This window comes from Xenopus tropicalis, chromosome 4 (genome assembly GCF_000004195.4).
Source record: "Xenopus tropicalis strain Nigerian chromosome 4, UCB_Xtro_10.0, whole genome shotgun sequence".
Lineage (NCBI taxonomy): Eukaryota > Metazoa > Chordata > Amphibia > Anura > Pipidae > Xenopus > Xenopus tropicalis.
Window position 1 is genome coordinate 145,874,254 of NC_030680.2, and position 24,950 is coordinate 145,899,203.

Genomic DNA, 24,950 nt, shown 5'->3' on the forward strand with positions numbered 1-24,950 from the left:
CGGGTAGGGGCCAAAAGTCAACCGCGGGGGGGAAAAAGTCTGGGCACCCCTGGCCTAAACCATAGAACTCAGAAATGTATTATATAGCAGAATAGACCAGACTGAAACACTGATATAAAACTGTATATTATACAAACCTGCTTGATATAGAAAGGCAAAAAACGGTTATCGTCACACCGACGTTGCGGTAACGAAACAATAATAATAAAAAAAAATAAAATAATCATCAAAGTTTTAAAATTTGAGAAAAAAATATATTTTCAGTTGTGATAAGACATTAGAAGCAACTCATAACGAGGCAGGGTAAAAGCATAACAAAACTGTGCATAATTAACAATAACGTAGAAATAATCCGCAACGACGACCAATCAGGACAGGATATGTTACAACGTGAGTTCATAGTCTGTAAATGGAATGCCATAATACACTGGACAGCTCTGATGGGAATCTGTGGCGTTTATATACAGAGAGTAAGAATATGTATGTTGGGGGCGGGTATATATGGAATATATATTCACTTGTGTTTTCCAAAAAATTGCAGACGTTCTATTAACCGGGAAAAAAAAAGAGCAAACAAAAGAAAAATATATAAAACTGGATTAAAATGATTTCTTTGTTTTTAAAAAAGTCTTTGTTTGCCCTTTGAGCTTAGTTACCACAATGAAAACGCCGAGTTACCTAAGAGAGACAAGCGCCGACCGTATCCTGATTTCCGGGAACGCCCACCCGTAGGGCTCGTTGTTTTTTTTTTTGGGTGTTAGAAAAAAATTCTAGGCAGTTAACACTGATCAAATAGTGCAAAACTAGGTAACTTTGCTTCTCGCTGTGTGGATTAAACAGAGGCGCAAATGTTCAGTAGGATACCATTAAGACATAAAATGGCAAAAAATAAATATCAAAATTTTTTTTTTTTTTTTTTATATCAGTGTAGAAAAGTAATTGGGTTATTGTATAACCTATAGTCTGGCAAAAGAAAAAGGCCTCAAAAAGTTCGCTCAATCTTCAATGGTGCCTTTTTGTTTTTCTCTTAAAAGGGTCCGTTTAAACAAGAGATTCCATGCTTTGGGAGGGGTCCGACTCGTCGCTGATTAAAACAGCACCATTTCTATCCAAAGCCAAGTTGGTTCCGTTTTCTTTCGTGCTGATCAGGCTGAGCATCGCCTTGTAGAGAAACTGGTAGTGTTCCTGTGGGGAGAAGAACACGTCAGTGCCGTCGCCATACCAACCTTTAAGAAAATAACTTGATTTTTTTTTTTTACATTTATTTTTTTCTGTTCTAAAACGCTCAAGATTGGGATTCTAACTTTTATCTTATCAATGGGGCTTATTTCTCTTATCTGCAGGGCAGCAAGTCAGAATGGAAGAGAAAGGTAAGAAAAAAAATATTATTATCATAACTTAATAATAATACTAATACTAATAACTAGTAATTATAATAAAAATAAGACAAATATTAGTAAAATTAAATATTATATTATTAACATATTATTATTATTATTAATATATTATTATTATTAATATATTATTATTATTATTATTTATTATTATTATTATTGTTATTATATTATTATTGTTGTTGTTGTTAATAATAATAATAATAATAAAAATAATAATGCATAATATAACAATATATAAAAATAAATATTAATCAATAATAATAATAACAGAATAATGGCAAAATAATAAAACATGATTCTATTATTATTATTAATAGTATTAATAGTAATAATAATAGTAATAATAATGTAATAATAATAATTAATAATAATAATAATAATAATAATAATAATAATAATAATAATAATAATAATAATAATATTATTATTAATAATATATTATTGTTATTACATTATTATTACTATTATTATTACTATTAATACTATTAATAATAATAATAATAGAATCATGTTTTATTATTTTGCCATTATTCTGTTGTTATTATTATTATTGATTAATATTTATTTTTATATATTGTTATATTATGCATTATTATTATTATTATTGTTATTATTATATTATTATTGTTGTTGTTGTTGTTGTTGTTGTTATTATTAATAATAATAGTAACATATTATTATTACATTATTATTACTATTATTATTACTATTAATACTATTAATAATAATTAGAATCATGTTTTATTATTTTGCCATTATTCTGTTATTATTATTATTGATTAATATTTATTTTTATATATTGTTATATTATGCATTATTATTATTATTATTATTATTATTATTTAATTGTTATGTATTATTAATGATAAGAAAATAATAACAATAATAAAATTAAATAATAAAATATACTTATTATTGTATTATTATTATTATTAATAATAATAATAATAATAATAATAATAATAACATTAAATACAATAATAACAATAATAAATAAAATTACATAATTATAATAAAATTATACAAAATTAAAAAAAAAAAATATTTGGTGTTATAATTTTTATTTTATGTTATTGTTAGCATTATTATCATTATTATTATTATTATTGATACTACTACTAATAATACAAAATATATTGATACTTTATATATATATTTTTTTTTCCTCATTATTATTGCACGCTATTCAATTTACATTTCCAATAACCATACATTTAGATTAAAAACTAAATATTATTAGTAACATTAATAATTCAGTTACTTTTGTCATTATTATTATTATTCATAATATTAGGCGTTTTTGTTTTTTTGATTGTTGAGCGCAACATCTACATTTAGTTGTAGGCTGTAAATAGGCAGCATAGGAAGTCATACAAACAAACTGTAGAATATAAAACAAACAGACAACCCCTAAATGAACTACAAACACAGTAGAATCTTACAGATGCCTCTAAAGTCTTCTGCTCTTGACTGAGTAAATCTACATCAGGGATCCCCAACCTTTTATACCCGTGAGCCACATTCAAATGGAAAAAGTGTTGGGGAGCAACACAAGCAGGAAAAAGTTCTTGGGGGTGCAAATAAGGGCTGTGATTGGCTATTTGGTAGCCCCAAGTCAGGAATTCAAAAATAAGCCCCGGCTTTGAGGCCCCTGGAAGCAACATCCAAGGGGTTGGGGAGCAGGGCCTCTGTTAAAACAATGTATTTAACAAACCTGTTATATTCCCTACCATTATACTGCTTTACTATACTGCAACTAAGAAATGCTGGGATGGAAAAAAAGGCTTGGAAAAAGTCAATAGACTTTTAAATCAAAAAGAAACTTTGATTAAAAGAAGGCAAATGTCTGAAAGAACAAAAGCGGTGAGAGCAGTGGATACACCAAATCCAGATTGTCTATCTCATCCCCGCAGTTTGTTTGGAGGCTTTTGGATCTGCTCCTGCAGGTGGTCGTTAATCCAACAATGAATGATACATCAAGGCATTAAGTCACTGGCTATTGTCTCTCTCTTGGCAACTTACAATATCTGTGAATACACCCGGTCTCATAAGATTTATCATCTTGGCCACTTGGTAAACATCAACAGCATTTTCATTCTCCATCTGCTGGGACAGAGTGGCGAGAGCGCAGAGCGTTCCAGCTGAAACGGCTCCAAACCTGAAATTCAAGCGAAACGGAGTGAGTGTAAATATCCTTGGAGCAGGAACTAGGAACAACACGCTTAGGAACAACACGCTTAGGAACAACACGCCTAGAGGAACATCAACTGAAGAACATTTGAAAGAGAATTTTTAAGGAAAGCTCATAAGTATTATGTTTAATTTATTGTGTATACACAAAGTATGATATAGATACTGTGTACTGAACCTTTATTCTACATACAGGTATGGGATCCCTTATCCGGAAACCCGTTATTCAGAAATCTCCGAATTACGGAAAGGCCATCTCCCAAAGACTCCTTTTTTTTTTTTTTTATCAAATAATTCAGAATTTTACTGATTCCCTTTTCTCTGTAATAATAAAACAGTACCTGTACTTGATCCCAACTAAGATATAATTACCCCTTATTGGGGGCAGAACAGCCCTATTGGGTTTATTTAATGGTTAAATGATTCCCTTTTCTCTGTAATAATAAAACAGTACCTGTACTTGATCCCAACTAAGATATAATTACCCCTTATTGGGGGCAGAACAGCCCTATTGGGTTTATTTAATGGTTAAATGATTCCCTTTTCTCTGTAATAATAAAACAGTACCTGTACTTGATCCCAACTAAGATATAATTACCCCTTATTGGGGGCAGAACAGTCCTATTGGGTTTATTTTATGGTTAAATGATTCCCTTTTCTCTGTAATAATAAAACAGTACCTGTACTTGATCCCAACTAAGATATAATTACCCCTTATTGGGGGCAGAACAGCCCTATTGGGTTTATTTAATGGTTAAATGATTCCCTTTTCTCTGTAATAATAAAACAGTACCTGTACTTGATCCCAACTAAGATATAATTACCCCTTATTGGGGGCAGAACAGCCCTATTGGGTTTATTTAATGGTTAAATGATTCCCTTTTCTCTGTAATAATAAAACAGTACCTGTACTTGATCCCAACTAAGATATAATTACCCCTTATTGGGGCAGAACAGCCCTATTGGGTTTATTTCATGGTTAAATGATTCCCTTTTCTCTGTAATAATAAAACAGTACCTGTACTTGATCCCAACTAAGATAAAATTATTTTTACAGAGAAAAGGGAAATCAATTTTAAAAATCTGAATTATTTGATTAAAATGGAGTCTATGGGAGACAGGTTTTTAGTAATTCAGAGCTTTCTGGATATCGGGTTTCCGGATAACGCCTCCCATACCTGTATCAACATAGAAAAAAATAATGTTCTGTCCACAGTGTCCAAACTTATCAGCACCAGGTGGCCTTACTGGAGGCTAAGGGATAGATACAGATATTCAGAATACAATTAAAGTGGAGTAAGCTCTTTTGGGCAGGGCTCTCTTCCCCTCCTGTATCGGTTACTGATTGCTTTATATGTTACTCTGTATGTCCAATGTATGTAACCCACTTATTGTACAGCGCTGCGGGATATGTTGGAGCTTTATAAATAAATGTTAATAATAATAATTTGTAGAGTGTAAGCTCTTTTGGGCAGGGCTCCCTTTCCCTCCTGTATCGGTTACTGATTGCTTTATATGTTACTCCTTGTAGAGTGTAAGCTCTTTTGGGCAGGGCTCTCTTCCCCTCCTGTATCGGTTATTGGTTGCTTTATATGTTACTCTGTATGCCGAATGTATGTAACCCACTTATTGTACAGCGCTGCGGGATATGTTGGCGCTTTATAAATAAATGTTAATAATAATAATGAAGTGATACAACTCCATATGAATAAAAGGAACAACTTCCATCAGTGATATGGTTTCCCATCTCCAACTGAAACATCTTCTGTAATAAACCCACTTAATTAGCCCACTTTCCCAAATCCTATCGGACCGGCCGCGTCTAATCACTGGCCCCGACTTTGTTCACGGATTTTTTTTTTTACTGATTCATTTAGATCTTTTGTCACGTTTGATACCGAGGCAATTGCCAGTGAATGGTAACTCGCGGCTAATGAGGTTGAGGGGCATCATTAGCGGCGCTTTGTCCGGGCCGTTAAAGAAACCGCCTCTCGAGAGGCCTCAGAGACACGACTCTGAAGAGACTACAAAGGAGAGTCTGATGGTATCAGCAAGGATATGAAATAATCAAATAAACATTCGGTACCAATTTTAATGAACAATGCTTTCAAAGGGAGCGAAAAAGCAAGGGAAGTGTCTAGACTGTTCCAGGCTTGTGAGGAGCATATTTATCAGCCACTTATACTTCTCTGGCCTTTTATCCTCAGCTTGATGAACCTGTGAAAGGAAGTCACAGTACGGTACTACAGTATCTAATTACAAATGGAGTTCTTTTACTTTCCACCACCCATGGTCCACCATGATCTTGCTCCTCCCAACAAGTTCTACACTGTGGAACCATGTCAATATTTGATATAATATGGGTGTTTGAAATATACAGTAAAACGTGAGCTATTATCTCCTTCCAGCATCAGTAGAGTCACTGAGAGTACAGGTATGAGAGCTATTACCCAGAATGCTCAAGACCTGGGGTTTTTCAGATAAGGGGTCTTTCCATAATTTGGATCTTCATACTTCAAGTCTACTAAAAAATCATTTAAATACAAAGTAAACCCAATAGGGCTGTTCTGCCCCCAATAAGGGGTAATTATATCTTAGTTGGGATCAAGTACAGGTACTGTTTTATTATTACAGAGAAAAGGGAATCATTTAACCATGAAATAAACCCAATAGGGCTGTTCTGCCCCCAATAAGGGGTAATTATATCTTAGTTGGGATCAAGTACAGGTACTGTTTTATTATTACAGAGAAAAGGGAATCATTTAACCATGAAATAAACCCAATAGGGCTGTTCTGCCCCAATAAGGGGTAATTATATCTTAGTTGGGATCAAGTACAAGTACTGTTTTATTATTACAGAGAAAAGGGAATCATTTAACCATTAAATAAACCCAATAGGGCTGTTCTGCCCCAATAAGGGGTAATTATATCTTAGTTGGGATCAAGTACAGGTACTGTTTTATTATTACAGAGAAAAGGGAATCATTTAACCATGAAATAAACCCAATAGGGCTGTTCTGCCCCCAATAAGGGGTAATTATATCTTAGTTGGGATCAAGTACAGGTACTGTTTTATTATTACAGAGAAAAGGGAATCATTTAACCATTAAATAAACCCAATAGGGCTGTTCTGCCCCAATAAGGGGTAATTATATCTTAGTTGGGATCAAGTACAGGTACTGCTTTATTATTACAGAGAAAAGGGAATCATTTAACCATGAAATAAACCCAATAGGGCTGTTCTGCCCCCAATAAGGGGTAATTATATCTAGTTGGGATCAAGTACAGGTACTGTTTTATTATTACAGGGAAAAAATAAATATTTGAAAATTTGAGTTATTTGATTAAAATTGAGTCTATAGGCGATGGCCTTTCCATAATTTGGAGCTTTCTGGATAGTAGGTTTCTGGATAATGGATCGCATACCTGTGAAATCCATAGACTTCCTGTGTCGGACTGGCCCACAGGGAAACCAGGAAAACTCCCTGGGGTCTTCCTGCTTCTATTTGGCCTAATTCATGGTCATTTTCTATTTCTCTATGGGAATAAATCAACTAAATATCAAGATTATAGTACGTAAAGAAAAAAAAACTACGAATATATAGAGGCTGAATGAGAAGTGGATGAAAAATAGTTTGAAGAGTGGGCCCACCGTCAAAGGCATCCCACTCCCACACTGGTCCCATTTCCTAAATGCATTGACCAGACTCCTGAGAATGGCCCAGCACCCTCACACCTGACCATAAAAGGCACAACATGGTTGGTGGCCGCCATGTCAACGGATCTTCTCAACAGAAACAGATACAGTGGCGTAACAGCAAATTCAATTTAGGGCCCCAAAACCTAATGAGCTATTCTACCAAGATATATTATATTTGCTCATTAATTAGGGCTTTACTGCCCCCCCTACAGTCTGATTCCTCTGTAGTTACTCCCATGGGCAATTAGGCTTCCTGGTTGAAGATGACAAAGGGGCAGGGCCAATATCGGAAGCCCATAAGCCCATGCATTATTGCCTTGATGGGTGAAGATTTGATATATACTTTCAATACTAATAAATATTTTATTTTTTTATTACATCAGATAAATTTCCCATGGTGCCTACTCTTCATAAAACTAACGGGCCCCGTTCAGACTCGCGCGGAATACATAACATTCCCATTTGTCCAACTTAAGAACATGGAATTTGCATGCAAATGACCCGGATAATTTTTAAATATAAGAAGCTCACAATCTGGCGACATATGGCTGAAGGGCTAATCGCTGGCGCATTTTTTAGAGGAGAATTTGATCACCTCCAACTACAAACAAATTAGAGCACAAATCACGAAACGGATACCATGGCAGCTCGGCATTGCCATTTTCATCTATCTTGGGCTAATTTGTGGACGTAATTATCGGAAAGCCGTAAATTCCGAACTTGCCGGCTTTGCTGCGGAGGCAAAGTTCAGTTTTCGGCTACATTGGGCTTAAATAACAATTAAAAAAGGGGGAATGAGGTAAATGTGCATTAAGAATAAATAAATAAAGTCTAGGTCTACAGTAAATAAAGCAAAAGGTTTTTTTTCGTCATTTAATAATCACTGAAAACACGAAAAGGTCAGGGAATATCTTAGGGAATATAGCTTAAAACAACAAACACATAGTTATAGTTACATAGGGTTGAAAAAAGACCAGAGTCCATGAAGTTCAACCCTTCCAACCCTTCCCTTCCCTTCCAACCCTATACACATATTGCCAATAAATGTGGCTTTACTGTATATGCACTTCTTTCAGACAGCCATCAAGCTCGATGGGTACAATGCACAAGAAGTGGCCATTTTTATTTAGTCTAAACCCCGCCTCCTGAATCACTGATGCATGGAAAAAAGGTGTTGCTTATGCACAGCTGACAACAAAAATGTCAGCAAATGGAACTAACAAAGAAACTTTATCTTGAGCTGCTCCACCAAAGTCAGAATGGAGACCCAACGGAGGACCTTCAACTTGGGGGCCCCACTGCCACTCATGTTCAACTCTTTCCTCACTACTAAAGACCCTCCCTCCCTCTTCCGCCACTGGTGCCACTTGGCTGCTCCATGAACACACCAACCGAACCATAATGGGGCCCACAAGCACTGAGGACCACCTGGTATCCTGGTGGGACAGCCCGACACTGTTGCTTTCTTATTTGGGTGTCTGAATGAGTTTGTGCTTCCCCGTCCCCACCTCATAAAGCGAGAGCTGCCAGACGAAGGCAATTGTATTCATGGGGTCGGTGGTCACTGAAGAGACCGCCAGCAATTTATACGGTGTGAAGGGCAGGGTTAAATTTGCAAAAAAAAAATGGCAGAATGCTCCTGATTATTGCACTTCCATGCTGTAAATGCCCCCTACAATTCCCTTTAATAGGATAGTTTTCCATTCTAAAGGTGCCAATAATAGCTGCCGATATCAGTCCCTTGGACCGTTTTAGCAGCTTATCGGCTCGTGTATGGGCAGAAACGAGGGGCCTGGCCGACCGATATCTGGCCTGAAATTGCCCAGATATCGATTGGGCAGATTAAAAAATTTAGTCGGATCTGGCACCGCATCGGCTCGTTGATGCTGTCCCCGAACCGACTGCGCCCTTAATAGTCATTCTAATTCGAATGTTTGGCCCCAGGGCCAAATGACCGAATTAGCCTGAATTCCTCCGTAGGTGGGGATATCGGGAGAAGATCCACTCACTTGGCGACCTCGCGGATCGTTACGTGTATGGCCACCTTGAGTGGAGGGATTCCAAGTAGGGATATCAATATAATGGGATCAGGGGTCCCAAAAAGCAAAGGCAAAGGGCAGCAAATACACTGTAGGGCAGGAGGGGTGTGCATGAAAGGCTCCACAGTCCAATATTCTTTTTTTAATTTCTGAAAAATATCGTTTTGTGGGACTCTTTTTGCCTCAATAACAAAAGTAAGTTCTTATGGCGTTTCCTATCTTTGGTGGAGAAGCTTTATGGATGTCAAGGTTCATTTAGACATTTGCATTCGGTAGCGCTTTGAGATGGTACCACCACAAGGAGTAAGCTCCCCCCATGCCTATTTGAAACATCTCTACTGAGAAGAACAACTTTGTGGGAAGCAAGGGGTCCACTTGGCCAGTACCAACTCCTCAAGTTTTGGAAACTCTAGACGGAAAATGTTATTGATGGTGACTTACTCATCGTGCACAATAGTGGGTCCATCCCTCGTCAGGGCTTCTTCCTTAATCACATTGATCAGTTCGAATGCACTGCTGATTGGAGCATCCGGATTGGGCCACTTGGGGCACTGAAAGTGACGAACTTCTAAAACGTAATCATCCTAATAAAGGAGAAAACATCTGGGTAATAAACACACACTCTTTAAGCAGCAAGAGTTGTCTTTTGTCCTCCTACGGTTTATGGTAGCCTTGCAACAGGAGGCCATGGGTAGCCTTATGTAGATGAGATAAGTTTAATGTAGCTCTGAGTATCACTCATGTATTACAAGGGATAATGTACCCCCTACTGTAAATGATAAGGATATTAGCAGTCATTGGGGGGTTCTGTGCCCATATAAAGGCACAAGGCTGCAGGCTGAGTTATACAGGGAACTCGGAGTATCACTCATGTATTATACGGGATAATGTACCCCCTACTGTAAATGATAAGGATATTAGCAGTCACTGAGGGGTTCTGTGCCCATATAAAGGCACAAGGCTGCAGGCTGAGTTATACAGGGAACTCTGAGTATCACTCATGTATTATAAGGGATACTGTACCCCCTACTGTAAATGATAAGGATATTAGCAGTCACTGAGGGGTTGTGTGCCCATATAAAGGCACAAGGCTGCAGGCTGAGTTATACAGGGAACTCTTGAGTATCACTCATGTATTATAAGGGATAATGTACCCCCTACTGTAAATGATAAGGATATTAGCAGTCACTGAGGGGTTCTGTGCCCATATAAAGGCACAAGGCTGCAGGCTGAGTTATACAGGGAACTCTTGAGTATCACTCATGTATTATAAGGGATAATGTACCCCCTACTGTAAATGATAAGGATATTAGCAGTCACTGAGGGGTTCTGTGCCCATATAAAGGCACAAGGCTGCAGGCTGAGTTATACAGGGAACTCTGAGTATCACTCATGTATTATAAGGGATAATGTACCCCCTACTGTAAATGATAAGGATATTAGCAGTCACTGAGGGGTTCTGTGCCCATATAAAGGCACAAGGCTGCAGGCTGAGTTATACAGGGAACTCTGAGTATCACTCATGTATTATAAGGGATAATGTACCCCCTACTGTAAATGATAAGGATATTAGCAGTCACTGAGGGGTTCTGTGCCCATATAAAGGCACAAGGCTGCAGGCTGAGTTATACAGGGAACTCTTGAGTATCACTCATGTATTATAAGGGATAATGTACCCCCTACTGTAAATGATAAGGATATTAGCAGTCACTGAGGGGTTCTGTGCCCATATAAAGGCACAAGGCTGATGGCTGAGTTATACAGGGAACTCGGAGTATCACTCATGTATTATAAGGGATAATGTACCCCCTACTGTAAATGATAAGGATATTAGCAGTCACTGAGGGGTTCTGTGCCCATATAAAGGCACAAGGCTGCAGGCTGAGTCATACAGGGAACTCTGAGTATCACTCATGTATTATAAGGGATAATGTACCCCCTACTGTAAATGATAAGGATATTAGCAGTCACTGAGGGGTTCTGTGCCCATATAAAGGCACAAGGCTGCAGATTTCCATTAGATATATTTACATAGCTGTAGGTAAATAATAAAGATATCTGTGGATTTGCAGTTTTTTGTTTGCTCACCTGCGTCGCTTCAAGAATAAAGTCGTGAATGATAATTTGCTCTTCGTTGGACAGACACAGTCTGTCTTTGCTGATAAGGGTAACGGTGAAGGCCTCACAATTCATGGATTCTTCTCGACTTGGCCAATAAACAAATTCATCTTCAGCCTGGCCAACACATTCCGAATATGAAAAAGAGAATAAAGAAATATAATTAGCAATTTTTCTATTTTCATCTATACAAAATTGTTGAATGGGGGAATGTGTATTGTGTTACAGAGCATTCTACAGATTCTATCTGATCCCCCCATTGTAAGCAGCAGTCCTGCCCTGCTTTATGGCTGAGATTCTAGCTATCTGTATAACAGAGCATTCTGTCACAGTGGCACAGATCCTATCTGATCCCCCCATTGTAAGCAGCAGTCCTGCCCTGCTTTATGGCTGAGATTCTAGCTATCTGTATAACAGAGCATTCTGTCACAGTGGCACAGATCCTATCTGATCCCCCCATTGTAAGCAGCAGTCCTGCCCTGCTTTATGGCTGAGATTCTAGCTATCTGTATAACAGAGCATTCTGTCACAGTGGCACAGATCCTATCTGATCCCCCCATTGTAAGCAGCAGTCCTGCCCTGCTTTATGGCTGAGATTCTAGCTATCTGTATAACAGAGCATTCTGTCACAGTAGCACAGATCCTATCTGATCCCCCCCCCCCATTGTAAGCAGCAGTCCTGCCCTGCTTTATGGCTGAGATTCTAGCTATCTGTATAACAGAGCATTCTGTCACAGTGGCACAGATCCTATCTGATCCCCCCCATTGTAAGCAGCAGTCCTGCCCTGCTTTATGGCTGAGATTCTAGCTATCTGTATAACAGAGCATTCTGTCACAGTGGCACAGATCCTATCTGACCCCCCCATTGTAAGCAGCAGTCCTGCCCTGCTTTATGGCTGAGATTCTAGCTATCTGTATAACAGAGCATTCTGTCACAGTGGCACAGATCCTATCTGATCCCCCCATTGTAAGCAGCAGTCCTGCCCTGCTTTATGGCTGAGATTCTAGCTATCTGTATAACAGCATTCTGTCACAGTAGCACAGATCCTATCTGATCCCCCCATTGTAAGCAGCAGTCCTGCCCTGCTTTATGGCTGAGATTCTAGCTATCTGTATAACAGAGCATTCTGTCACAGTGGCACAGATCCTATCTGATCCCCCCATTGTAAGCAGCAGTCCTGCCCTGCTTTATGGCTGAGATTCTAGCTATCTGTATAACAGAGCATTCTGTCACAGTGGCACAGATCCTATCTGATCCCCCCCATTGTAAGCAGCAGTCCTGCCCTGCTTTATGGCTGAGATTCTAGCTATCTGTATAACAGAGCATTCTGTCACAGTGGCACAGATCCTATCTGATCCCCCCCATTGTAAGCAGCAGTCCTGCCCTGCTTTATGGCTGAGATTCTAGCTATCTGTATAACAGAGCATTCTGTCACAGTGGCACAGATCCTATCTGACCCCCCCATTGTAAGCAGCAGTCCTGCCCTGCTTTATGGCTGAGATTCTAGCTATCTGTATAACAGAGCATTCTGTCACAGTGGCACAGATCCTATCTGATCCCCCCATTGTAAGCAGCAGTCCTGCCCTGCTTTATGGCTGAGATTCTAGCTATCTGTATAACAGAGCATTCTGTCACAGTGGCACAGATCCTATCTGATCCCCCCATTGTAAGCAGCAGTCCTGCCCTGCTTTATGGCTGAGATTCTAGCTATCTGTATAACAGAGCATTCTGTCACAGTGGCACAGATCCTATCTGATCCCCCCATTGTAAGCAGCAGTCCTGCCCTGCTTTATGGCTGAGATTCCTTAGATAAATGTAGTGATATTATGGAATAAACGTGCCCCCAAGTTTTCAAAATTGAAATGCTCCAGTTTTGATTTTGTTTGAAGCCATTTTATTAAATCACTGCTCATTTTGCTTTCTTGTAAATAAGCCGAGAAACTACCAGCAAGAAACTCTTGTTAATTAGGATTTTTGCCCTTTTCCGTTCAAGAAAAATGACTTAATTTAATTACAAAACAGCATGTTTAACATTATGCTTTCCCCGTCCTTAAGTTTAGCTCCGTATCGGCACAACAGGAGCTGTTATTAATGAGTTTGGACTCCAGAAAAACAAAATCACACTCCTTGACCGATAACATTAAAAAAGTACATTTGACAGATGTTTCCTTTCCGGGTAATTTAGCCTTCATTAAATACATTATGAAACAAAGAATCAGACTGTATGATAAGGGATATGTTCATTTATCTCAGTGGGTCTGTAGCCAACATCATCATTACTAAGCGGCAAAACACCCTGTCAGGCCTCTCACCATTGTTACATGGGCCAAACTGCTCATATAATCTACCTCTAGGCTTGTTATTGCCTCTGCTTTGTTAGCCCTATGGCAGGGATCTGACAAGAACAGAATGCCAAACTGCCCCATAGTGGGGAAACAAGGAAGACCTATTAGTAACTTGGGACCCATGGTTGGCCCACTTTGAACGTTCCCTGCAACTCCCACTTTAAAGGGATTCTGTAATTATTTTTACGGGGTACTTTTTATTTCTAAATGACACTGTTCCATAGAAAATAATTATCTCTGCCATTTAACATTTTATTCTTGAACCAACAAATGTATTTGTAGCTGTAATATTGGTGTGTAGGCGCCATCTCAGTGCCTTGTGCCTGAGTCTGAGCTTTCAGCCAGCGCTACTCATTAGAACTGCTTTCAGCTAACCTATTGTTTCTCCTACTCCCATGTAACTGGAGGAGTCCCAAGCCGGACTTGGATTTCTTACTATTGAGTGCTATTCTGATACCTACTGGGAGCTGCTATCTTGCTCCCTTCCCATTGTTCTGCTGATCGGCTGCTGGGGGTGGGGGGGGGGGGGGTATCACTCCAATTTGCAGCGCAGCAGTAAAGTGTGCCAGAGTCTGAACTTTCAGCCGGCGCTACACATTAGAACTGCTTTCAGCTAACCTATTGTTTCTCCTACTCCCATGTAACTGGAGGAGTCCAAAGCCGGACTTGGATTTCTTACTATTGAGTGCTATTCTGATACCTACTGGGAGCTGCTATCTTGCTCCCTTCCCATTGTTCTGCTGATCGGCTGCTGGGGGAGAGGGGGGGGGGGGGGGATCACTCCAATTTGCAGCGCAGCAGTAAAGTGTGCCAGAGTCTGAACTTTCAGCCGGCGCTACACATTAGAACTGCTTTCAGCTAACCTATTGTTTCTCTTACTCCCATGTAACTGGAGGAGTCCCAAGCCGGACTTGGATTTCTTACTATTGAGTGCTATTCTGATACCTACTGGGAGCTGCTATCTTGCTCCCTTCCCATTGTTCTGCTGATCGGCTGCTGGGGGTGAGGGGGGGGGATATCACTCCAACTTGCAGCGCAGCAGTAAAGTGTGCCTGAGTCTGAGCTTTCAGCCGGCGCTACACATTAGAACTGCTTTCAGCTAACCTATTGTTTCTCCTACTCCCATGTAACTGGAGGAGTCCCAGGCCGGACTTGGATTTCTTACTATTGAGTGCTATTCTGATACCTACTGGGAGCTGCTATCTTGCTCCCTTCCCATTGTTCTGCTGATCGGCTGCTGGGGCACATGACTACAATCCCGGGCACATGACTACAATCTTGTGAACACCACATTCCACCCCACGGCAGCCATGGAGGCACAAATGATGGGTAATACAAATCCAAGTATGTAAGACCACCTTAAAATGAGAGGAAATGTACACAGGCACAGGTCATTTTCTAGAATAATAGTTCCCAAACTGGGATGTGAGGGTGGGAAGGTAGCCTGGAGCAGGGGGGACTAAGGCTGAGCTATGGTGAGAATTTGGGAGATAGGCCATTTGCGCTTCTAGATTCACCTAAAAGGCCAGCCTGAAGGTCAGTTAGGGTGAGACTTGGGGTGAATATGTATTTACTGCCCTACTTACTCTTGGAACATGACTGAATAACTGCCATACCAATATTTTCTCATCTCTGAACCCATTTCATGGGCTGAGGTTGAACCTTCAAGGTGTTCTAGGTGTTCAAAGGTGGGACATGCTCATTGATCTAGAACAGAACTCCAGCAAGCGTAATGATTGGCGTCTGGGAGCCCAAATGACAAGCCCCCAGGCTACTATATGGGCTACCACTAAATGCCTCCCAGCTCTATATGCTCCCATAAACTCGCAACTGCCGCCATCTAACTTCCCCCTATATAAGTTGCCTGCGTTTGACACTTCCCTTAGGAGAACCCACCAACCCTGAAATACATTTGGGTTTCTGGAACGATTCTTCATTTTTGCTTTCCGAACAGGAACCTCTTTTTTTTTTCATACAGGGAAAAAAATGTCTCTTCATTTCAAAGTGTACAATATGATTGGCGCCATCCATCCTGGTAATGTCGGCAATAACAGGCATTTTGTCTTGAGAGGTCTCGGCAGCAAAAATGCAATTTGGGCTGAAATACTTCCCCGAGTCTATTAGGCTGCTGTTTGCGTTATTGACTCAGAATGGAATTCATGAGAAATATTTTAAGCGTGGCTAAGTGTGCGCCTCTCAATAAATAGGTGCCCGGCAATGGCTTTTAGCAACGGCGCCATAATCCCCGGCTCATTGAGACTAAAATCATGTTTGGTATCAAGTGTCATAGAGCTGCCATACGTGATAGGAGACACAGAGAAGGAATGTTCTGGGCACACAATAAGCTGTACCCCCATACTGTACTGTCTAAGGGAAACACTATGGCACCTCCTACCCATATGTATAAATACAAATATACAGAGAAGGAATGTTCTGGGCACACAATAAGCTGTACCCCCATACTGTACTGTCTAAGGGAAACACTATGGCACCCCCTACCCATATGTATAAATACAAATATACAGAGAAGGAATGTTCTGGGCACACAATAAGCTGTACCCCCATACTGTACTGTCTAAGGGAAACACTATGGCACCTCCTACCCATATGTATAAATACAAATATACAGAGAAGGAATGTTCTGGGCACACAATAAGCTGTACCCCCATACTGTACTGTCTAAGGGAAACACTATGGCACCCCCTACCCATATGTATAAATACAAATATACAGAGAAGGAATGTTCTGGGCACACAATAAGCTGTACCCCCATACCGTACTGTCTAAGGGAAACACTATGGCACCTCCTACCCATATGTATAAATACAAATATACAGAGAAGGAATGTTCTGGGCACACAATTAGCTGTACCCCCATACTGTACTGTCTAAGGGAAACACTATGGCACCCCCTACCCATATGTATAAATACAAATATACAGAGAAGGAATGTTCTGGGCACACAATAAGCTGTACCCCCATACTGTACTGTCTAAGGGAAACACTATGGCACCCCCTACCCATATGTATAAATACAAATATACAGAGAAGGAATGTTCTGGGCACACAATAAGCTGTACCCCCATACTGTACTGTCTAAGGGAAACACTATGGCACCTCCTACCCATATGTATAAATACAAATATACAGAGAAGGAATGTTCTGGGCACACAATAAGCTGTACCCCCATACTGTACTGTCTAAGGGAAACACTATGGCACCTCCTACCCATATGTATAAATACAAATATACAGAGAAGGAATGTTCTGGGCACACAATAAGCTGTACCCCCATACTGTACTGTCTAAGGGAAACACTATGGCACCTCCTACCCATATGTATAAATACAAATATACAGAGAAGGAATGTTCTGGGCACACAATAAGCTATACCCTTATACAGGGGGCCTGTGAGGAGTCATCGTCTGTTCAGTTCTTTTTAAGACAGTTTTTAGTTTGTATTCAATTCCGTACAAGCCCCTATGCCAGTAACAAAGCTGGCAGTAACAATCCTATTAGGAAAAACCAAGGGCGCGTGTTATGTTTACAGCGCTTGGAAATGGGTAAATTCTTAATTCCCTCCCAACAGCCAAATTTCCAGCTTGTCCTAACGACGCCAGCCCACGCCAAACAACAACTGCCATCCTGCCCATTTATTATTGCGGTAAGTTAATGCGCCTATAACTGAGCGCAGTGACTTGCGGTGATCTTTTGCATTCTTTCATTTGCATTAGAAGAAGGCAAAGCAAATTTGATTCGAGACAAAAAAAAAAAAAGTATAAAGGTGGCCAAACATGGGTTTTTAGCTGCCGATATCGGTCCTTTAGGTGTATGGGCACCACCGACGGGCCTCCCCGACCAATATCTGGCCTGAAATTGGCCAAGATCTCGATCAAGCAGGTTTGATTTTTCAAATACGCTTTCAGAAGTGAAAGAAGAAATTTCCGCAGTGAAAGAAGAAATTTCCGCACTCACCAAGCTCTGGTTATCGGGGAGCATGACGATGATCTGCGCATTGTGATCCCAAATCATTCGCCAGAAGTCTTTCGTCGTGTGCGGCATGGGGTGCTGGGTTATGATGAATTCATTACTCCTTAAATAGCCCTGGGGAGAGAGAATATTTCGATTGACACCTGAAGATGAACATTTCATGGAGAGCAATCAACTCCAATCCAACTCCAACTCCAATCCTTCCTTACCATGATGTAAGACGCATTGATGTAATCGGTTCCCTTCATTCCCGGTAATGGCGCTAGTCCCACCCTGGCACGCTCAGCTGCGGGGGGGGGGGGGGAAAAGAGAAGGCATTAAGTGACACAAACAATCAAGAATATTTATCCTCCAATGAGCTGGGACCTTCCTATAAGTTGGATGAATTGTGCCAATAAAATGGACGGAATCTAGAAAGTGGGACTCTTCTCATTGGTGCCCAATGAAAATTACCAGCAATCTGATAGCCCCACATACGGATCACCCACTAGTCCAGTGGTTCTCAACCTTCCCAATGCCGCGACCCTTTAATACAGTTGCTCATGTTGTGGTGACCCCCAACCATAAAATTATTCCTAAGACCATCGGAAATATGTGTTTTCCGATGGTCTTAGGTGACCCCTGTGAAAGGGTCGTTCGACGCCCAAAAGGGTCCCGACCCACAGGTTGAGAACCGCTGCTCTAGTCCATTCATGGAGCTTCCTAAGGGGCCTTTGAATGATACAATCACACCATTGCCAAAACAGAAAGCCAAGTGATCTGATCACCGGCACTGGCATTTTTCAGAGTGAATCCGTAAAGCATTGGGGAGAGATTTCTATACAGTAATCCAACTATAATTTACATTTCGGCAGTGTATCAGCTTCTTCCCTCATGCCTAACTGCTGCATTGTGCCCCCCATAGCCTTTTCTATTAAAGCCGTAGAACAAGATGTAAGCTAGATCGGTTGCGTTCCTTCATCTCCAATGCCCCTACCCCGACCTGTGCCCCCCGAAGCACCGCATTAACAGCTCAATCAAATCCACTCTCATTCTTTCTGCTCACTCTCGAGACCTTTTCTCGACCCTCGGCTCCTCTTGATCATTCTATCCATCCTTTGACTCTGAAGACCACCTGCCTCTGCTTCAGAAACTTTCCTGGCTGAGACTCTAGACAAACCCTTTGGCCTTTTTATCTTCCTGCTATTTAAGTGTTTCGGTTCCAGCTGCCCGCGGTGCCACCGCCGACCTATGTTCTGCCCTAGATAGAAGGTTCCTTCTGGGTCTCAGGCCCAGTCCCTCTCTCTACCCACTCTCCCTTGGTTGTCTAATCGCTTCCTTTGTATGCCGCCCTATCTCTCTGTGCCACTCATCACTCTTCCTTTTGTCTTTAACCTCTGTCTCACAGAACCATTAACCCCGAGGCCACCGAGACGCATGAAGCTGAACACAGAAAGGAAAGAAATATTACACTCTTCCCAGCTATTATATCCACAGACAATAATCCCACAACGGGCTTGGTTTCTTAAAGTTGATTTTTAATAAGGATATCAGGCCATAAGTAGATTTTCTTTCAAAGGGGAACTCCATCCCCAATTTTTCTCATTCCGAATTGGGTGCACCCCTAGTTTAGAACTTTCTGCCCAAAGAAATTATTCTTTAAAATGTGAAACAATGATCACTAATCATAGAAGACGGGTACCATTTTTGGGGTTACAACAAACTGTAAGCCATTGGTCTTTCTCTTTGGCAGCCCTGGCTGACACTTAGGAGGTATGGTTACCCTTATGGCTGTTTAGGGGTTTCCAAATGGAGTCCCTGTCTTAATAACCGGACTAGTTGGAGCTAAAACACATCTATTTATCTTTGAGGATCAGTACTATCATTTAAGTGGCTCCTTTGAGTCATATTTGCCCTCAGTTATTTTTCCTCCCCTTCCATTGTCCCACCAGTATTCTTATCCCTATAATATATGGCTAGTGTTGGTTGGCATGCTAGGGGGTTAGGAGGAATATAGGACTAGATAGGGCCTTGATCTATTGCTGACCAATTGCATGTATAAAGCAGAACACAAGGTAAAACAGAGAGAGTAAGGGAATGTTGGGGGATAAGAGGAAATCTTACACGGCACAACGGAGGAATTCCTGTTCTTCTCTTTGTTGGAGTCTTTCTGGGCACTGAAACATTCCACGTACTTCGCATTGCACTGGGTCACCAACTGAAATGAAACCAGGAGATCCACTGTGAGTTATTGCATGATTGGTGGGTCAGGCCCAGAAGGTACCGATAACCTGCCCATGGGAAGAGCTGGATTGTATTTGGACTTTTGCCATTGATTACAGTTATAATGCACTTCTATTCAGTGTAAGTACTTGATATAACAGTCCTGCACTCTAAAGAAGAACTAATGTACCTCTGTATAAACCAATATTGGGGCAATTTACTAGGCATAAAATAACGGTCCTTCTATGCTGACCTGGAACTCCTAGCTTTATCCTAGACTTATTGTAGACCACCATGTCGCTATGTCCAATGTACCCACTGTGCCACTATTATTATTATTAACAATTATTTATAAAGCGCCAACATATTGCGCAGCACTGTACAATAAGTGGGTTTCATACACTGTTTTATTATTACAGAGAAAAGGGAATCATTTAACCATGAAATAAACCCAATAGGGCTGTTCTGCCCCCAATAAGGGGTAATTATATCTTAGTTGGGATCAAGTACAGGTATTGTTTTATTATTACAGAGAAAAGGGAATCATTTAACCATTAAATAAACCCAATAGGGCTGTTCTGCCCCAATAAGGGGTAATTATATCTTAGTTGGGATCAAGTACAGGTACTGTTTTATTATTACAGAGAAAAGGGAATCATTTAACCATTAAATAAACCCAATAGGGCTGTTCTGCCCCAATAAGGGGTAATTATATCTTAGTTGGGATCAAGTACAGGTACTGTTTTATTATTACAGAGAAAAGGGAATCATTTAACCATGAAATAAACCCAATAGGGCTGTTCTGCCCCAATAAGGGGTAATTATATCTTAGTTGGGATCAAGTACAGGTACTGTTTTATTATTACAAAGATAAAGGAACCATTTTAAAAAATTGGAATTATTTGCTTATAATGGAGTCTATGGGAGATGGCCTTTCCGTAATTCGGAACTTTCTGGATAATGGGATCCCATACCTGTAGTATATTCACAATAACCTAATTTTTTTTGTTCTGTCCGTATTGCTATAACACTTTAGCAACAGGAAATGACATTTGCGGCCGTTATAAATAAACCGTTGCTTTATAGGCACCTCCAACCCTGCGAGAGACTCTTCAACCTGATAGAAAGCAGATGAGAGTTCTACACTAAGTGAAATCACGCCATTTCTCCGAGGCTGCGGCTTAATGCAACATTTTTATGAGAAGAGCACATCTCTCTCTGCGCCCGACAGCGCTCCCAAGCACATCTAGTCTCCCAGCCAATCAGAAAGCGACGGCGTTCTAGGCGCTACGGCAGCGCCGCTCGTTTAACCTGCTGAATATTAGTAATAAGGGAAAATGGGTTCTAGCTGTGATCTTCTGGATATTCATACCCTGAATTGCTTCTCAAGCCTGGTCCTCCCTCCGGGGCCCGGTGTCAGGATGCTGTTCACATAACTGTGCAGCTGATTGGCACACACCTCCGTCTCCTTACCCAGTATGGCCTCTAACAAGGCGTCGTGAATAAAGATGTACTGTTCCTGGAAGTGAAAAATAAATCATGGATAAAACAAATTAAAGGGGGGCCACAAACCCCCAAATTAAGCGGTGCCTAACAAAAGATATTCTGATTCTAAGCAACTTTCCAGTATACATTCATTGCAAAATATCAGTGGATTTAACATTATTTGTAAATGTAATTGCAGTTGAAAGCAGTACAGGTATAGGACCCATTATCCAGAATGCTCGGGACCAAGGGTATTCCGGAAAAGGGGTCTTTCCGTAATTTGGATCTCCATACCTTAGGTCTACTAAAACAATTATAAAACATTAATTAAACCCAATACGATTGTTTTGCATCCAATAAGGGGTAATTATATCTTAGTTGGGATCAAGTACAGGTACTGTTTTATTATTACAGAGAAAAGGGAATCATTTAACCATTAAATAAACCCAATAGGGCTGTTCTGCCCCAATAAGGGGTAATTATATCTTAGTTGGGATCAAGTACAGGTATTGTTTTATTATTACAGAGAAAAGGGAATTATTTAACCATTAAATAAACCCAATAGGGCTGTTCTGCCCCCAATAAGGGGTAATTATATCTTAGTTGGGATCAAGTACAGGTACTGTTTTATTATTACAGAGAAAAGGGAATCATTTAACCATGAAATAAACCCAATAGGGCTGTTCTGCCCCCAATAAGGGGTAATTATATCTTAGTTGGGATCAAGTACAGGTACTGTTTTATTATTACAGAGAAAAGGGAATCATTTAACCATTAAATAAACCCAATAGGGCTGTTCTGCCCCCAATAAGGGGTAATTATATCTTAGTTGGGATCAAGTACAGGTACTGTTTTATTATTACAGAGAAAAGGGAATCATTTAACCATTAAATAAACCCAATAGGGCTGTTCTGCCCCAATAAGGGGTAATTATATCTTAGTTGGGATCAAGTACAGGTACTGTTTTATTATTACAGAGAAAAGGGATACCTGTATCTGTCTGTCCATTTTCTATTGGCTTTTGCTAAATTGTTTCATAGAATAGAAAATGGACAGACAGATACTGCTTTCAACTGCAATTACATTTTCTAATGAATGTATATTGGAAAGTTGCTTAGATTTACAGTTTCTTTCATTAGGTAACATTTTATTTTGGGGTTTACACCCCTTTTTAACCCATCAGGGAACTACGGTTAATCTGAATCCTTGGCCGCTATACCGCAACCACTAGCTATTCCCTTGCTACAGCTTCTTATATTTGGGTTAAATTAAAAAAAAAAAAAACACCTCCAAAAACTGTGCTCTAGGAATTCTAAAAACCCATCAAATCCAAAAACGTGTGCTTCTCGGCATGAATTATGCATGACAGAAATTCTCAGCTCAGCGAGTGAGTCGGTTTCACAGAACTGGAGCGACTGTTTCGCTGCTGGAGCGCGTGGCGGCCAAAGGCTCGTTAGGATGTCGGGGGGGGGATTGTAAGCCTGAGTGTGCCGAGACGCGGCGGAATGTATGACATCGGCTGACACTTTTGTTCAGAGTGTTCACTGCCAGGGAAATGTATCGGCGTCGCAATGCTACATAATGTACATGCAACTGTCACCGTGCCTTGTTAGCGGTTTTCGTGGTTGTGAACGATGGCAGTTTTTAAAGGGAAAATAAGAAAAAGTACAGACGATACTATGTTTGCAGTTGTTTATGAGAGTAGGAGCTACCCTAATCATTTCTTTGGCCATAGGCTGTAGTAAATAGGCAACTAGTGGCCATATGTATAGAGATTTACGCACACACAGTGGGGGGTGATTTACAGAGACCCCAGGCACAAAAGGACTAAAGGTCCCCATACACGGGCTGATAGTAGCTGCCGATATCAGTCCCTTGGACCGATTTGGCAGCTTATTGGCCTGTGTTGGGGAAACAACGACTGGCCTGCCCGACCGATATTTGGCCTGAAATCGGGCAGATATCGATCAGGCAGGTTAAAAAATTCAGTCGGATCGGGGACCTCATCGGCTCGTTGATCGTCCCCGAACCGACTGCGCCTATTCCAGTCGTTATAATTCAATCCTTTGGCCTCAGGGCCAAACGACTGAATTAGCCTGAATTCCCCCGATATTGCCCACCCGTAGGTGGGAGATATTGGGAGAAGATCCGCTCGCTTGGCGACCTCTTTACGTGTATGGCCACCTTAAGGAGGTAAGAGGACTAAGGGGCAATAAAGCCAATGCTGAACAAACTTACAAAAGCTTGGGGCTCGTCACCCCCCCATTCATCACCACCACTTCTTTAGCTGGCAGACAGCTTTACAAAAAGCCAAACTAGGGGTAGTCGGTAAGTGTCTAGCTCCCCTGCACCCTAACCACGTGCCTTTCCTGCCTACCATTAAGATGGCTATACACGCTAAGATCCGCTTGCTTGGCGACCTCTTCTCCCGATAGCCCCAACGACGGGTGGGCGATATTGGGCTGATTCAGTCGAATCAAATTAGGACGACAGGTATAGGCACCCGTCGGTTCGGAGACCACATCAATGAGCCGATGTGGTCCCCTCATCCGACTAAATTTCAAACCTGCCCGATCGAGAGCTGCCCGATTTCAGGCCAGATATCGGTCGGGCAGGCCTGTCGTTAGTGCCCCTACACGGGCCGATTAACTGCCGAATCGATCTAAGGGACCGATATCGACAGCTAAAATCAGCCCGTGTATGGCCACCTCTAGTTCCATCCCTGCCATCTTAGTGCCAATTTAAAGACCAACTGCATCTGGGGACAGGCTGCACCCTGAAAAATAAAAATCCCAGCACTACAACTCCCTGCCAACCATAAATAACACAATGTAGTTGCCCATACTTACTGCAGTTTGTGTTACAATCCCATCAAAGCCCAGCAGGTGGCGCTGTAACTCAGCCACTGAGGCAACTGGGATTTGTAGTTCACCCGAACTATTTTCTGCTCATTATACTGTGCTTAAAGCCAAACCATAAATGTCTGTGTTCTCTCTGCACCTCACGCTGCTTCTTTATATCCAGCAATCATCCCTCGCCTTGTACTGCAATCTTTTCTAGTTCAATGGATCCCCGGGTGCACAAAGAGGGGGCGACGCAGCCTACTCGCTCATCGCCCTGTCTTACTGTATATTGGGAGAGGGAATTCTTACCTCTGTCTGGACGAGGTAGTTGCGCTGTGTTCTGATGTGCTTCAGGAAACCCAGAGCATTAACGGTGCTTTTATCCTTAATTTGCTGTAACATGCTGTCTATCACAATGTATGTGCCGGTCCTTCCGACTCCGGCGCTGCAGGGGAAACAAGACCGGGAGCTCAGTCTGGAACTTCTCTTTTATCCATTTATCATACACAGAACACAACAAAATTCTTCCAGCCTCCAGCATAGACACACACACAGGGTAAAAGAGCTGTAACAAATGGAAATGGAGGAAACAGGGGATCCTGGGAACGCAGGCCTCATTCTTGGATGGCGGGATTCTGGGGG

General features: G+C 41.0%; 1 protein-coding gene across 3 annotated transcripts in view; it reads right to left on the reverse strand.

Moving 5' to 3' along the window:
• Positions 1 to 232: 232 nt before the first annotated feature.
• The window catches only part of ptprg (protein tyrosine phosphatase, receptor type G), a 357,095-nt gene continuing 332,377 nt past the window's right edge, over positions 233 to 24,950 (reverse strand). For all 3 annotated transcript variants that reach the window (XM_031901245.1, XM_031901244.1, XM_031901246.1), the window contains 9 exons: positions 24,618 to 24,753; positions 21,353 to 21,499; positions 19,882 to 19,975; positions 17,988 to 18,064; positions 17,764 to 17,892; positions 11,415 to 11,561; positions 9,768 to 9,910; positions 3,420 to 3,555; positions 233 to 1,185 (listed from right to left, as the gene is read on the reverse strand). In XM_031901245.1, the coding sequence (XP_031757105.1) occupies positions 1,042 to 1,185; positions 3,420 to 3,555; positions 9,768 to 9,910; positions 11,415 to 11,561; positions 17,764 to 17,892; positions 17,988 to 18,064; positions 19,882 to 19,975; positions 21,353 to 21,499; positions 24,618 to 24,753 (1,153 nt within the window). In that variant the 3' untranslated portion in view covers positions 233 to 1,041. The remainder of the gene's footprint in view (positions 1,186 to 3,419; positions 3,556 to 9,767; positions 9,911 to 11,414; positions 11,562 to 17,763; positions 17,893 to 17,987; positions 18,065 to 19,881; positions 19,976 to 21,352; positions 21,500 to 24,617; positions 24,754 to 24,950) is intronic.